This window comes from Cyprinus carpio, chromosome B25, assembly GCF_018340385.1.
Source record: "Cyprinus carpio isolate SPL01 chromosome B25, ASM1834038v1, whole genome shotgun sequence".
NCBI lineage: Eukaryota > Metazoa > Chordata > Actinopteri > Cypriniformes > Cyprinidae > Cyprinus > Cyprinus carpio.
Window position 1 is genome coordinate 5,813,925 of NC_056621.1, and position 17,631 is coordinate 5,831,555.

Sequence of the window (17,631 nt, forward strand, 5' to 3'; positions counted from 1 at the left end):
TTACAATGATTTACATAATTGGTTAGGGGAAAACACAAAGGGTGTGTATGCACCATGAGTTCAAGTCAACTTTCATTTCATGAACAGTCCGGATTGGTGTATTTCATTCATTCACCTGTGCCTGACCCGAACATATGCAAGTTTACAAGCCGGATGGTTGATTTATTATTTTTTGTAGAAAACTTTTTTTTTTTTTAAATGGTTAAACTATTTATTTCTTCTTGAAATTATGTGACTTTCTCATTTAGGGTCATGACTGTGCAAGTTTTGACACATAGGTGCATTTTAGAAAAGGCTGTACAAAAGTTGTAACAACAAAAGTTGTTACAACTTTTGTGCATTGCATGCATGCGTTGGTTTCCATCCCTCATTGGTTTCCACGCAATTTGCAAATCTCAACACTGTGAAAAACACCAAAGGGTCAGGTTAAAAACAGAAAACCTTTATTGTAGGTTGCCTAAAATCTGAAATAAATGAGAACTTATGAAGTTTGAGACTCAAACTTTACTTGAAATTAAAGGCTCATCCTCTGCTGTTTCTTTATCTATTTGTATCTCAGTCAAACTGCCCCCTAACACAAAGGGTGTGAGGATTTTTTTTAATTTATTTTTTTAAACACAATAGGAGTTCCTAGTCTCTGAAAAGCTACAACAGAGGCTTTCTGATTTTATATGAATCTTGAGCTTTTCAATATGGTGCATTTTTTTGGCAAATTAAATTTCATGAAAAAGAATGGCTTGTACCTGGATCTAACACAACAGGAGTGTTCAAGCTAATTTGACTTTTATTGTGGATCAAACTATCAAAGTCAACATTACAAAGTCGACAGATGGCTTTATTCAAATTTATGGGCTCAACTCACTCCCATATTTACAATACAAATTTTTGTTACTAGCTAATTTGGTTTGGTCAAAACTTGCTCTGTCACTGGGCACTGCTTGAGGGGTTTATCTATAAAAAAAAAATTCTGTGTGCGCCTATACCACTTTGCTTATCTGTATGAAAATACAAGAAAACAAATAGAAGCAGAGAAGAGAGAGAAACCTACACTGAAAACAACTGGTGTAGAATAATTTTTTCACTCAGAAATTCAATTCCACAAATAATTACAAGCAACATTAAGTTAAACCTAACATTTTAAATGAAAATGCACTTCAGTAATCATTGGTTTAGGCCTATTTACAACTTAGAAAAATTATTTTCATAAATTTATTTTTATTTATTTTTATTTATTTTTTGTAAATTCTGATCTAATGTCCAAAATGTCCAATCCAACCATATAACATGCAGTTACAAATAATTCAGAACACTATCAATAAAATGGACTATGTTTAATTTGAACTAATTTAAGGTATGTTTATTTTATAAAGTCATCTGTGGCCACAGTGCTATGTAAATTGGCAGGTGTGGTACTGATACATACTAGTTCGCTGATTAATATTTTACAGCCTTGTGTGCTCAAAATTGCACAACAGCCAAGGTGATTGTGTGTGAGTGTATGTGTGGGTAGGGGTTGGTGGTGGTTGGGGTGGAGCACTTGTATCTCTTTAAATTATAGCGTGCCCTCCATTGCGGCCCCTTTGCTTGATGTCAGCACGCTAGTGATCACATCTCCAGCCTCTGTTAATCATAAATCAGTTAAGCATAAAATGCCTGCTGAATTTGAACTTTGTCCTGGAAGAAAAATCGGGGGATCAAACCCCTGTTTTATCATCGCTGAGATTGGACAGAACCATCAGGGAGACATAGAAATCGCCAAAAAAATGATCCAAATGGCCAAGGTAAAGTACTGATTTATCAGATGTGCAGATTGTGTTGATAACAGTTCTTGTCATGTTTCAAAATACAGGGGAGGGGAAAAAAACACCACAGCTTGCATTAAAATTGCACATTGTATCACATCAAATTTTAAACTTTTCAATTTTAGAAGGGAGACTCCACTTCTTATACACTCTAAAAGAGAAAGGTACCAAAAGTGGGTTTTTGCAGTGATGCCATAGAAGAACCATTTTTGCTTCCCCAAAGAACCTTTCAGTGAACAGTTCTTAAAACAACCATTTTATTAAAATAGATTTTTTAATAAAACTAAAGAACCTTATTTTTTTTTTTTACTTTGAAGACCTTTTTGTTGGATTGAAAGTTTCCATGGATGTTAAAGGTTCTTCATGGAACCATCAATGCCAGTGAAGAACCTTTATTTTTAAGTTGTATAGTCAGTTGGGTAACTATACGTTCTCTTTTTCAGGGCCGGGATTTTTAAACTGTCTAATTTGCTTTGGTTTCGACTTGTTTCCCTATATGCTGAATGCAGCAAAAGTAGTTGTAGTAGACCAATAGCATGCAAGCATTGTATATAATCGACCAATGGTGAGAAGGTGGGATTTACAGAGAACTGCCAAAGCGATGCAAATACATGTTCATGTAAGAGCACTACAGAGCATGTCGATAGGAAACAAAGCCAAAATCTGGACATTTTAGGCATTTTAGAAATCCCGTTCAGGACACATCTGGGGAATAAAAAGAGAATGTATTATTACCCTAATCACCAAAATCCACCTCTACTTCTCCTTTTGTCTCCACACAGGACTGTGGAGCTGATTGTGCCAAGTTTCAAAAGAGTGAGATCGAACACAGATTCACCAAACACGCTCTGGAGCGTCCCTACACGTCCCCTCATGCCTGGGGGCCGACCTACGGGGCTCATAAGCATCATCTGGAGTTCAGTCACCAGCAGTACAGAGAACTGCAGCAGTATGCCAATGACATTGGCATCTTCTTTACAGCATCGGGGATGGATGAGGTGAACAAATGCAGACCATTTATCATTTAAAGCAAGAGAATTTATGCATGTGGTTATTTGCAAATGTCCCTTCAAAACCAAGTAGACTCAAATGCATCTCTTAACTTTTCCTCTCCCTACCTCTGTCAGATGGCCATAGAATTTCTTCATGAAATCAATGTGCCGTTTTTCAAAGTTGCCTCAGCAGACACCAACAACATCCCTTACCTGGAGAAAACCGCCAAAAAAGGTAAAACTCACTGAAGTTGACAGCCATTTGAAATGAAAAATCAGTAGATGTTTTTCAGAACTTGTTGTTCCTCAGACGAATTAAATGGCACCCCTGCTCACGGTCACAAGAGGCTATCCAAAGTGTGAGAATGAGAAAAGTACAAGCAAAACAGAGAACTGAATATCAGTAGCTTCTCATGTGCATATGAAGTCAGTTATTCTGGAGTACCGGCAAAATTTGATAGTGCTGATTGGCCAGAGAGCTGAGAGAATGAAACCTAGAAATCCTGGTGCGGATTTTCTGGATTTTCATTCTTGAAGTTTCGGCAGGTGACTGCATATATAAAGTCTGCAGAGAAATCAAAACCAACTAAAACATTGATTTATCTTTCTCCCAGAAGCAGGCATGTCTTGAAGCTAACATTTTTGGATTGTTTTTTTTTTGTAGCTCGTCCCATGGTGATATCTAGTGGAATGCAGTCGATGGAGACCATGCACTGTGTTTACCAAACCGTTAAGAAGCACAATCCCAATTTCACTTTCTTGCAGTGCACCAGCGCTTATCCACTGCCGTTAGAGCACGCCAACCTCAGTCTGATCCCTGTAAGATGACTCTGATCCCTGTAAAATTACGAAGCAGTTTTTATTTTTTTTATATGCAAATTGAATATTTAAAATGTTTAAATATTTCGTTTAATTTAGCAAAAATGTATTGTTCATCATTATATTGTAAATTTCAGGATTATTATCATTAACGGAAACTAAACCTAAAACCATAAAACTGAAATTAAATAAACTAAAGTAAAACTTAGTTTAATACTTCAAGTACTAAAATGTTGAGTAGCCTAACTAATACTAAACTTTAATATAAATATTGATGTTTTTTTAAAGAACAAAACTAATAAAAACAGCAAAATAACTAAAAACTAAAATTCCAGTGAACAACATAAAATAAAAATAAAAATATATAAATATTAATTTTTTGTTGTTATTGTTATTTTTTTTTTTTTGAATTTTGAAATGCTAAATTCATATCAAATATTTGGTTGATTTTGCAATTCTAATTTATTATTTTGATAAACTAAAGTTAGATGTAATTTTAGTCAGTAATATTAACTGACATGAGATGTTGACTAAATTTAAAGGATATTTTCATCAAAAACTATGACTAAAAGCACCCACTCAGTCCTCACATAGCAAGAATTATATGTAATTAGTTACACATAGTAGTTCAGAATCTTTCTATTTCCCATTTCCTATTGCAGGAGTTCCAGAAGGAGTTTCCGGACATTCCCATCGGATACTCTGGACATGAGACGGGCATCCATGTGTCTGTGTCTGCTGTGGCACTCGGGGCGAAGGTCCTGGAGCGTCATGTGACCCTGGATAAGACTTGGAAAGGCAGTGACCACGCAGCATCACTGGAGCCGGCTGAGCTGGCAGAGCTGGTGAGAGCCATCAGGATGGTTGAGATGGCAATGGGCTCGCCAATCAAACAGATGCTGCCCTGTGAGGCTTCCTGTCACAGCAAGGTCGGAAACAACCCTCATTTTGACAGATATAGCAATAGGAGTCTTTTGAAGTGATCAAATGTTTTAAAATCACAGTTTATGTCCTTTCTTACAGTTGGGTAAGTCGGTAGTGGCCCGGAAACCATTGCAGAAGGGTGAGATATTAACTCTTGACATGCTGACAGTAAAAGTGGCCGAACCGCATGGTGTGAGACCAGAGAACATCTTCAAACTTGTTGGCAAGAAAATCACGGAGGACCTGGAAGAAGATGCCACCATCACTGATGCCATGATAAAAGGCTGATGTTTCAATGAGGAAGTGATTTTTATTATATTCGTATTGTTTGACATCAGAAATATGTAAAGATGACGTCTTGTATTGATTTTACATAGCCTGTCTGTCACGTGTTTGCTCTTTCTTGTAACATGTCTGGCCGACTTTATTGCCATTTTAACTGTGAAGAATGAACACTTTATAAAGTAAAATCTCTCTCAGTTGATTTCAACTTAACGTTGAATGCAGAGAACTCCTTCATGAAACATGGTAGCCTATCATTATTAAATGTGTATGTAAACGTGGGTTAATTGTGTATAGGTGCAATGGAAAAGGTCTTTAAGCCACTAATATCTTATTTTGTTTTTGTTTTACATAAAATAAATGTATGTGTGACAGCCAGGGACAGACTGGGACTAAAAAACGGCCCTGGACTTTGACTAGGCCCGGCCCAAAGCAACTGGCGCGCGGAAACGCGAAAACGCGAAACGCGAACGGAAACGCGAAAACAAAAAAAATAACACCTGGCATGAGTGTCACAAGACTATACTATACCATCCAAATTATAGCAATAGCACTGATGTTGACTAGATGATGAGCTGAAGTGGGTGTCTTTCTCTGCTCTTGGTCTAAGCTTAACCTGAATAAACAAATGATGGAATGGATTTAAAAAAAAAAAAAAAAAAAAAAAAAAAAAAAAAAAAAAACAGGTTTTATTTCAAGATAGCATGGAACAGATTATATAATATGCTGTTATAACAGCATATTATACAATCTATTCCATGCTGTCTTAAAATGAATTTATTACTTAATAATCTTAATTAATTTATGCAGTAATTAATCTTGCTGCACAAATAATAATACCACATCTAAATGAAAATACACCATTACAAATGTAACTTCTGTATTCAAAATCTTCAAAGTTTGTAAGCATTAACTGTAACGTTACCAACATTTTTAAAAGTAAAAGCACAACATATTTCTTAATATTAGCTACTGCATGTGGCATTTTACAGCTAAAATGTTGAAGTTTAGCTGTTTTAACTACTGTAATCATTAAAAATGTAGCAACCTGAATATCACTTCCTAACATCATCCCTAGCAAGTAACTCTCTTTCTCCTCTCATGTTCCATACTTACTTGCCCTGGATCTGCCTGTGGAACCAGCTCATCTTTCTGTCCCTCATCATCATCACTGGTGGCATGTTGCTGCATAGCTGTCTGGCTCACTTCTTCACTGCTGCTAATATTTAACTGAGAGGTGCTGCTGCTGGCTGTGCTGCTAAATATTTCAGTTAGTTTGCGACATTTAGCGGCTTCAGTATCTAAATTCCGCAATTTTTTTTCTCTCGCCTTCTCAGCTCCACCCTTTTCTTTCCGTTTTTTACCCGCGGTCCCGCTATGCATATTTTTTTGTTTGTTTTTATGCTTCTTCTATCTTTCCCCAGCAGGCTCATTTTCTCCAGAATAGTACTAAAACAAGAGAAAATGGAAACACTTATGAAAAATATAAAGACAGGTTTGCAATCTTAACATTAGAAAATATGACACAGGAGGACATGCATACAAAATACTAAAGTGCTAAATTTTTTAAGTGCTAAACATGCACTACAATGACAGCACTACAAAAACACAACAAAGGGAAAGACTATTGCCTTATATAGTGGTTGTCTTATTGTTTGTGGGCTGTGTGTTAAAAATACCCTGGCTTTTAACACTTTCGCTAGGTATTTGAGTAAATGAAAACACAATAGCCTACTTACATTTCAAAATTCTTTGAATAAAAATTACATCGTCATCTGTGCGCAAGTGATTCTGGGATATGGTAGGGTGCAAGGTGTCCATCAGATGTGCACTTCATTTTCCTGGGGAGGGTGCATTTGAAGTCGCTTTCGAATTACGTCAGCCTTAGTGATGGGGCGGTGACACAGTCGGCCTTGGACTGCGGTTTTCGGAGGGTGCATCCTCAATAGGGCTTGGGCGCCGCGTTGCATTCTGGGATGTGGAGGCCATGTTGATGGCTTCGTGAATGTAAACATACAGCAAGTCGAACGAGAAGAAACAGAGTTGGGAGAAAGAAAAAATATGTTAAAATCGCGAAAAAGGTTGTGGGATTTACAGGGATACGCTAAGTAGGAATGCCAGGGATCGGTATGTGGACAAAATCGGCACTATTAACGGTTTGGATCAATATGAAAATCCCAACAAAGAGTGGAGCACCGACGACGAGTTGCTGCCGCACTTTCGCATTATAGATATCTTCGGCTACCTTGTTGGTTTTGTGAGCGCCTACACTTCAGAAAAGTTCCGAAGCTACAAGTCATTGGAGTCTCATGTGCAGTTCACTAATGGATGGGTTAAGGAGCTGCAGATCATAAAGCCGGCAAACAGTATACAGTAATCCGGACAGAGGTAAACTGCACTCCGCCTAGTTGCTAGTTTACTAACCGTTAGTGCTAACAACCATTCACATGTACTTTTAACTAACTTATGTGTTTCAAAAGTTTAGTTAGTAGCTGTCAACCCTCCCGTTTTTTCTGGGGTTCTCATGTATTTGAGCTCTTTTCCCGCTGTCTTCCCGTTGTAGTATTTTCCTGTAAAATATCCCGTTAGCCCTTCCATCGGACCTGTCAGTCTCTGTGCTGTTGTCCTGTTGCTACACAGTTGCCCTTCCAGCAAAACAGATATTTTTAAACCATCATTTTGCTTAACGTTACTTGAAAGCAACCTTAGCGTGATATTGGCCTTTTTAAGATAACGGCGTGGTTGTTGTGAGAGCACGATTTCACACCAATGTAAGAAGATTAGTGTTGGTGATAGGTTTAGAATCTCGCTTAGTTAATGCAGCAGTTTGTACGTCACGCCAATCTGTAACTAAAGACACAAGTACGAATTTTTGCTGTCAGCAGAGGGATAGCAACAAAAAGATGAATGTTGAAATTTCCCGTATATTTTCAGTGTTTACTTAAGCTATATAAATTAATATTCAGATATTATACCTCACTTGGTCTCCGTGGTCGTGCCTCCAAGCAGGAAAGCAGTGGAAAGTTAATCCATTTTTTTTCAAAGGGCGATTATGTGTTGCGCTATTACACCCCACAATACAGCAACGGTTTACCATGGTTGAAATAGATTTTTAATTTATCAAATTAAGACACACGGCTGAGAGGGAGTATGTCTAAACACTGCGCAGTAGTCCGAGTAGCAGTAAAGAAGGCCATCAACATGGCGGCCACGCCAAGTAATGACGTCACGACGCCCAAGCCCTATTGGAACAGCTTACATGACGGTGTGATGCAATCGCACTTCAAATGCACTTCGGAGTCTGTGCACTTCACATTGGGACACAGCTTGTGTGTGTATGTGCTACGACCCCAGGGTCCTATGAGGAGCTGGTAGCTGCCTCAATTGTGTCTGTAGCGGTAACCATAATGATCGCATACTATTGTCTGTGACAGAGTTGGTGATTTTTCTGGACTGAAAAAATTGGACTGCTGACCAATGTTCCCTCTAAGCTGCGCGCGCGCAGCCGCGCAAAAGAAATAATGAAAGAGAATGAAGTCGCTGTAGAAACCGAATATTTTAATGGTTGCGGACGAAATAGCTAAACTCAAGAGCAAACGCAATGACATGTGAATTAAAACGTCATCATGTATTAAAGAAGTGTGGCTTGATTAAGTGCTGGAAATGGCGGATGATGGGCACAGAACGGTAACAAAACTCAGAGACATTTACAGTCACACACAGGTGTATTGTGCAAACCGTGGATGTTTAGATAGCTATAGAAGAATTAACATTTTTATATATATTTAACTTACAGATCTCAGTTTAAATGCTTCAGTTTGTTTTGTTTTCTATTCTGTTCTATTCTATTCTATCAGTTTAAATGCTTCAGTTTGTTTTGTTTTCTATTCTGTTCTGTTCTATTCTATTCTATCAGTTTAAATGCTTCAGTTTGTTTTGATATTATATTATGTTAGGCCTATATTATAAACCTAATAAATAATTGACCTTGTTTTTTGTCTCTTATGCTCATCAAGAATGTATTTATTTGATCGAAAAAACAGAAAAAAAACTGTAATATTGTGAAACATTATTGCATTTTCTAATATTGTCTTCCTATTTAAGTATACTTTAAAATATAATTTATTCCTGTGAAGCAAGGCTGAATTTTCAGCATCATTAGTCCAGTCTTCTGTGTCACATGATCCTTCTGAAATCATTCTAATATGACGATTTATTATCAGTGTTGAAACTGTTGTGCTGTTTAATATTTTTGTTTTTGGAACCTGTGATACTTTTTTCTTTGATTCTTTGTTTAATAAAAAGTAAAAAAGAACAGCATTTATTCAAAATAGAAATCTTTTCTAAAAATATAAGTCTTTACTATCACTTTTTATCTATTTAACACATTCCTGCTGAATAAAAGTATTAATTTCTTTTAAAAAAAAAATTATTGACCACAAACTTTTGAGTAGTAGAGCATATTGTAACACAAAATTTATATTTTGAATAAACGCTGTTCTTTTAAACTATTTATTTATCAAAAAAGGTCCCAAAAAATTTTAAGCAGCATAACTGTTTTCAGCATTGATAAAGTGAAAGCGACTTCACATACAGCCAAGTACGGTGACCCATACTCGGAATTCGTGCTCTGCATTTAACCCATCCAAAGTGCACACACACAGCAGTGAACACACACTTGGAGCAGTGGGCAGCCATTTATGCTGCGGTGCCCGGGGAGCAGTTGGGGGTTCGGTGCCTTGCTTGAGGGAACCTCAGTCGTGGTATTGAAGGTGCAGAGAGCGCTGTACATTCTCTCCCCACCTACAATTCCTGCCGGCCCGAGACTCAAACTCACAACCTTTGGATTACAAGTCCGACTCTCTATCCATTAGGTCACAACTTCCCCCATGTAAATCATATTATAAATCAGCTTATTAGAATAATTTCTGAAGGATCACGTGACACTGAAGACTGGAGTAATGATGCTGAAAATTCAGCTTTGCATTACAGGAATAAATGATCATTTAAAGTATATTAAAATAGAAAACTTTTATTTTAAATTGCAATAATATTTCACAATATTATTTTGTGAAAATAATATTTAATATTTTTATCAAATAGATACAGCCTTGATAAGCATAAGAACTTCTTTAATAAACATTATTGATCCCAAACTTTTGAATGGCAGTGTATTATACTGTTAAAAAAAAAAGTTCTCAGGTATAGGGCTGGATTCGAATATTCAAATATCTGTTCGGTGGGTTGGCATTCGATTTTCAATTTTGAGATTCGAATATTCTATTTTTTCCCCCGAACGCCTGGCATCCCCCGCAAAATGGTTCACTTTTGCCCTTGAATATGAATTGCCCATGAGTGAACGTCATGATTCAGTTCATCTGAAAGAAAAGACAAAAATGCCGAAGACCTCAGCTGTGTGGGAGCACTTTAAATTGAGTGAGGACAAGACAAAGACAGTGTGCCAAATATGCGATTTGAAACTGGCCTGCCATAACAGCACATCAAGTTTGAAAAATCACCTGAGTTCTGTAAGTAGTAAGCTAGGGAAGGGCTAGCAGGTGCTTCAGCACCCCCAAGAAAGACAAAAGCACCCCCATATCACCCCCACAGATTTTTTTCCTGGAATCAATTATATACATGCTATAGCCTTTTGTATTTAATAATTAAGATGATAATAATAAAAAAAAGAAACCAAAAAATAAAAATAACATTGACTCCTTACGCATGCATAACTTGTGCAGTCCAATAACGACGTGATTTGCAGCTGTCACACTTTTCATAATGTCATTATAGCATTTTATTTTAAAAGTGGAATGCTTCCTTGTGCTAAGTAGGCCTGCCCCTGACTGATGCAAATATAGAGGAAACAATTGATGGTTTTCATGCTAAAGTAAAAGACCGCTTCTTAAACCAGACAAGGTGAACATGTTGGTATTCTTGTGGGGGGGAATACCAACATACAAGCTGTCACCGGCAGCAAGTTCAGTTTTACTTTTCTTTTTGTTTTCATTTTGAAAAGCTTATCTTTGCTGTTTACCTCACTTATGTTATGGAGGCTCTCTGTTATTTATTTATTTATTTATTTATTATTATTATTCCTCAGTGTTTTCTTAACGTTCTAATTTATTAGTCATTATACAGCATGTGGTGCCTACGCCATGCCCCGTCTTATTCGTTTTTATTAATAAACGTTTTGTAAGCTAGTTTGTCATTGTATATTACTGTTTTATTGTTGTTGTGCTTTTTAATTAAAATTAACAATGAATCCATCTTTTGTTTTAGTCTTAAAAAGGGAAAGGTGTATAGATGTAAGCAAAACAGACAATTATAATTTATTGTAAAACGTGACAAGATCGCGAAAAATCGAAAGTGAAAGTATCCGAAGCCGGGCTTATAACCTAGCGAAAGAGAAACTCCCATTAAAAAAATAAATAAATATAAATAAATAAATAAATAAAAAATCATAAATAATACTACTGATGAAAAAGAACGGGTTGATTGTTAACCACTTTCGTTTCCATATAACTATAAACTATGATAAAAGTTCATCAGCATGCATTGATTAATCCCATGTTGTAGCAAAAAAATAAATAACTAAAAAAAAGAAAAGAAAAGACAAGAAAAGAAAAGAAAACGTGCTTGTGCGACCAACTGAGAAAGTTAGTCGCAAAAGAGCGACCAGTAAGAATGAGTCTGGAGCGCTGAATTGCCCAGCTCCCACTCTAGCACCCCCTCAGAACCTGCGTTTAACATTCTCTGGCGCCGCTCCTGGTAGTAAACCTATAGTATATTGTTGGAGTAAAAAAAAAAAAAAAAAAACACCTGCTTTTATCCGCCATGTTAATCAGTAATTTTACACATAATAAAAACATGCACTTAATTTGCTTGGAAAATACTTGCCTTGGGTCTGCAGCAACACACCCGCCACGCGTGAAGTCGACTGGATAAACGGTTCTCGACATAATAAAATTGCAAACAGACAAACACAGAGAGATTCCTGCCTTTATTACACCGTGTCTACACCAGACGCGACAAAGCGACGGTTGAAAATCATTTGACATTTTTATCAGTACTCATAGACAGCATTATAGGTTCTATTGTGTTTTGCTCAAAAAGTTTAGAGACCCCTGGTGTATAGGATGGCCTGGATGAGTGTGCGATTTCCCGGCCTGAAGTTGTGTCCCAGTCTGGGTCTGTTTTGTAGTAAGTAGGGCTAGGCTAACGAATATGCTTCGGGGAAATGCATGGGAGTGAATGTTTTGTTTTTAGTTGGGATATGTAATGGAGTAAAAGTGAAAGTTGACAGAAATATTCACAAAAAATTACTTAAGTACTGTAGCGAATTATTATTGCTTCTTTACATTACACCACTGGTTAATGGTCACTTGTGAGCATTCCAGGTCAATCCTTTTTTGTAGTATCACGTCCTGAAGATACAAAAAAAGTTTTGTTCCAGTTTTGTTCCAAAAGTTGTAACTACAGATTAAATCTGCTCATTACCTTACATAGTCACAAATAAGGGATATTTGTGTGTCCAGTCTGTTCTTGACCAAGTCAAGCTGGAAAATCTTCCATTAATTACATGTGATTCAGTCTCTAAATCTGTTTTTCTATGTATTTAAACATATTAAGCAATATTTTTTTTACATTAATTTGAGAAGGTGCTGACAGGAAATTCATGAGAAGCAAGACGCTTGTAAATTTGCCAGATAGCACACGTACATCTGCAAGATGTCTGATAAAGATCGCTTAATATGGAAAGCATCTGCTGTAAACAAACATCTGATAGAATGAGCAATTGGAAAGAAAACATCTTTGTTTCAAAGAGAATCTGACTGCTTGTGACAAAGAAGCACGAACCAAGTTATAGCCTCTTGTAGAAAAAGCACCGAAAGCAGGAGCTCACTTTGTACAGTAGGTAACAATGTTCACATATATTTAAAAAAAGAGGTTTTAGTGGCTTTTGTGTAAGCAATATGTTAACTGTATAGGTAACAATTTGTAGCTGTGTTGAAAATAATATAGGCCTATCCCTAAAGTCAGTGTATGTTTGAATGATTTTTGTTCTATCACCTCTTGTTCAGATGTAAGTGTTGCCATGCTTGTATTTATAGGTTTTTACATGTTGAATGTATATTGTAGAACATTGTGTACAAAATAGTTATGGAACAGAAATAACTTTAAAAAAACAAGTTTCTAATTTATTTATATAGGTTAATGTCTAGTTTTTTCAATTGATGCCAGAGGTTTGCGTAGTCTTTTGAAAATGAAATCTTTATTTTTATATTGTAAAGGAAAGGGTGCTTGTAAAGAAGAAGAAAAGATCTGGAGGAGTCATGGTTTTCACATTGCAGTTATTATTAAAATGATGTTTTTGGTGTTGGGTTATTGGACATGAAATGGGTAGTTTGGATAGAACCATAATACTGCATGTCAACATTAATCATACTCATTATAGAAATGGTGAATTAACCTCTATAAGTAAATTGTTAATTAATAATACAATCACAGAGAATGTAAAAAAGATATCACACTGTGATGTTACTCAGTTTTACAATGTTTATACACTTCAAATTCTGTAAATTCTGATATGAATAACTTTTTACATAATATTTCAGATGGACATAAAATGATTGATGATATGATTGAGTTGTTTTTTTTTTTTGTGTTAAAGTTTTAGGATTTTTAGGAGATTTGGGAATGTTTGTAATTTTTGTAAATTTTTTTAAGTTGTTTAGGTTTTGTGATGATTTATTTTTGAAAGACATCAGTAAAGCAGTGGACTGCATAAAAGAGTGTTCAGATGTTTCAAGGCTAAGAATGGATATGGATAAATCAGTTCTATTTCCTCATCCTGACATTTTTTTGTACTATTCCAATTGAAAGCCAAGTAACATGTCTAAAGATGAATATCTGTACAATGATCTAAATTTCAGTCCAATTATTGATAAAATTAGTAAGAGGTTTAATATGTGGTTACAAAGGGATTTGTTAATGCAGGTGGGGGGGGGCACTTTTGTCAAAAGCTGAAGGAATCTCCAGACCAGTCTATCCCTGCGTTCCATTCGGAAGGACTCATCCCTATGCCCTAATCCCTTCATAGGGTTTACTCTCTGGAGTGAGAGCTTCAAAGTGTTGAAGGGTGTGGGGGACCAAACAGCTGTTTCTTAAAGTGCCTTCTGCGTGATCATCACGTGCCCACACGGAGGCGCCATCGGAATCAGAATGAGCTTTATTGGCAGGTATGTTTACACATACTGTACAAGGAATTTGTTTTAGTGACAGAAGCTCCACAGTGCAACAGAATGACAGTGACAAGACAGTACACAGATAATAATAAATAAAAAAAAGTATAAAAATATACAAAATAGACAATGTACAAAAAAGCAAAAACAAAATATATAATATAGACAATTATGTACATGTATGATATGTGCAAATTTGAAATGTAAATAAGTATGTGTGGTAAAGGGGTCATATGATGCTGCTAAAAAGAACAGTATTTTGTGTATTTGGTGTAATGAAATGTGTTTATGTGGTTTAAGGTTTAAAAAAACACATTATTTTCTACATACTGTACATTATTGTTCCTCCCCTATGCCCCGTCTTCTGAAAGTGTAGATTTTTACAAGGCTTATCACGCTCAAAAGCGAGATGTGCTGTGATTGGCCAGCTATCCAGTGTGTTGTGCTTGGCCGAATGGCTCAAGCGTGTGAAGGAAATGTTACACCTCTTAACATATTGTGATGCCTTGTCCGGCCAGAGCGACCAGACATAAACACAAAACCTATTATAAACATGATATAAACATGATTTTTTTAGTTGTGTCTTCTTTTGGAAGGCAAAAACAAAGTAGTTTTGCTTTCTCAACGAAACAGTGTCACACACCACGGCCTTGAGTGAGCAGAGGCCGGCTTGAGGCGGAATCTACGAAGGAGCGTACCTTGTGCGTGCAGCAACCACATGTGACGACCCCGGGCTGGACTCTGCTTCATCCACAGTGAAAGCCCATTCTGCAATCCACAGTGCAAAGTTGATGTATTTCCTCAGCGACCAGCACGGATCAGCTCCAGGCATGATGAAGCGGATATAGTCCTCTTTTGGAAGGCCAAACAAAATATTTTCGCTTTCACAGTGAAACACACAACATCTTAACGACATGGTGGCGGGGGCAACAACAATACTACGAGAATAAAAGGTACCCCTTCTTTCTTTCCGTGAACATCTGGGCAGCATTATGCAAATTTTCCCACATACTGACGTAGAGATGCGGGGTATTATTAGAACGAGCCATTTCAGGAGGGCTTGGACAAGTCTCAACTTTTATAAAGAATATCTCTTTGGATTTGAGACTTTAGTCTTTGCAACTTTACAGATCTTCTTTATTCACCAAGAGCTTGTAACACTCCAAAGAGAAATGAAAATTTGAAATCGCATCATATGACCCCTTTAAATAAATAATGTATAATAGTGTTGTGTTTTCCACATGCATCATGCAAAGAATCTGCGCAAAGGATCATGGGAGCCTGAAATGTCCATCAGTTGTACCCTTTGAAATCCTTCATTCCGAAGGGCCCTTTAAAGTGGCCAGTTTTGAGCACTTCAGTTTGGAACGACCCTTCAATATGGCAGCCATGATTGTTTTCACTCCGAAGTGTCCTTCGGAGGGCGATATATCCCGTTTGGAACGTATGGCAAGTGTCTATCCCTGTTTTTAATACAGTCTATGGTCAATCCTTGGATAGACCCAGTACATCTCAGGTCTTCCACCTCAAGTCTTGGGGGGGTGGGGTTGTGAGTTGAATAGGCATACAGCTCGGCAAACAGTGGATTTAATAACAAAGTAAAAGAAGCTTCTTAAAATAATGCATAGAATATACCAAAACATGTGCTGTAACGGTTTAAACTAGATATTGATTACTCGTGTCATTTCTGTAAAGGTGAAAAGGAAACGTATCTATTTTTTCATTGTTTATATACAAAAATATTCTGGACTGATATGGAACATTTAATTAAGAAGAAACTGGCACTGGTTTATTGTAGTTTTGTTTTGTTTTTGTCTGTTTTGCAATGGATATTTTTTTTTTTATTGTTTTTTTTTTTGTTATTGATTTAATAATAATAATAATAATAATAATAATACAACAACAAAGAATTCTGAACTTTATTCTGTCTTTCAGAAGGAAGAAATTCCCATAATTTGAAAGCAGCTAATCACTGTTATTTGTCATTTTGAAAACCAATAAAAGCACCAAACTTGCAATGTATTTTATAGAGGTGTGACAAGACTGGGTTTACGAGAACGAGACGAGACAAGATTTTTAAACCTTTTTAAAGAAATCCTCAATGATGAAATACATAGGGAAAAATAGTCTTTTATTCAACTGAAAAACACAAAATGCAAAAAAATGTAGGTGCATTTTGAAATCAAATTGTACTTTATGAAATTAAACATCTATTTTAATAAATGTTATGCAGGTATAAACAACGTAAACACTGCAAAAGGTTTTGCCACAAACTCAACTGACAGGCAAGTAATTGCACAAAATTATAAATAATATTAATAAAAGTCAGACCAGTCAGATCTCGTGAGACACATAGGATCTCGTCACACCACTCGTATTTTATAGTCAAAGCTGTAGATGCTTTTTCTTTGGGAAGCATTTTTCTGCTCCATTAAACACACATAACCACTGCACTGATCATTTACGACAAAGGAACACTTTTGGACATTGGACACCGCTTCACTAACCTGTGTCAGGACACTTTATCCTCCAACCCATCATGGCCATCTGAGATTCTCCGGAACGCAGAGCTGAACAATGGCCACTTGAATAACCACCCGAGGCGACGGATCAAAAAACACCACGAGAAACGCGTTGGGATTCGCAACAGACTGAGGAAAAGAGCTCACAGTCCTCCTCTACCGAGTATTCTACTTGCCAAGGTCCAGTCTCTGGAGAATAAGATGGACGATCTTAGAGCCAGGATAAGTTTCCAAAGGGACATTAGGGACTGTAACATCCTTTCTTTGTCTGAAACATGGCTCACGACCTCGGTCCCGGACACTGCTGTAACGTCGTCTGATAACTTCTCTGTTTTACGGATGGATAGAACAACCAAGGCCGGTAAATCTAAAGGTTGAGGAGTGTGTTTCATGATTAACAAGAAATAGAGTGACCCCAGGAATATCTCCACTCTGTCACGCTCCTGCTCGCCTCATCTGGAACATCTATCCATTATTTGCCGCCCATTCTATCTACCCTGGGAGTTTTCATCGATCATCGTTACTGCTGTTTACATCCCACCACAAGCAGACTTAGCTTTGTCTAAGCTTCATGATGTGCTCAGCGGCAACATCAACAAACATCCTGACGCTGCTCTTATTATCGCTGGGAACTTTAACAAAGCCAGCCTCAGGAAGGTCATGACGAACTTTTATCAACATGTATCCTGTCCAACCAGTGGACCGAATACACTGGATCATTGCTACTCTCAGTTTAAGAATGTCAACAAAGCCCGCCCACTACCGGCTTTTGGCAAATCAGACCATGCCGCCACTTTCCTCACACCGGAATATAAACAAAGGCTCGTTCAAGAACCCCCGGTGCAGAGAGTAGTGACGCACTGGCCCGCCCACTCTGAAGCCATGCTACAGGCAGGACATGTTTCGGCCAAGTTCATCTGACATCAATGAATTCACAGATGTAGCATTAAGCTTTGTAAACATGCTAGCCGAGCAAGCAACTGAAACAATAACTATAAAAACCTTTTCAAATCAGAAACCGTCGGTGTACAGAACAATCCGTGCT

At 37.0% G+C, this 17,631-nt stretch overlaps 2 protein-coding genes across 6 annotated transcripts in view; both read left to right on the top strand.

The window, feature by feature from the left end:
* The window catches only part of LOC109057318 (plexin-B2-like), a 344,361-nt gene that overhangs the window by 143,581 nt on the left and 183,149 nt on the right, over positions 1-17,631 (top strand). The window lies entirely within an intron of this gene.
* Positions 1,630-5,032, top strand: LOC109080082 (sialic acid synthase-like). The gene is made up of 6 exons (XM_042753493.1): positions 1,630-1,781; positions 2,585-2,800; positions 2,930-3,029; positions 3,459-3,613; positions 4,276-4,542; positions 4,637-5,032. Exons 1-6 carry the CDS (start codon positions 1,650-1,652, stop codon positions 4,823-4,825), a joined length of 1,059 nt encoding a protein of 352 aa, XP_042609427.1. The 5' UTR covers positions 1,630-1,649; the 3' UTR covers positions 4,826-5,032.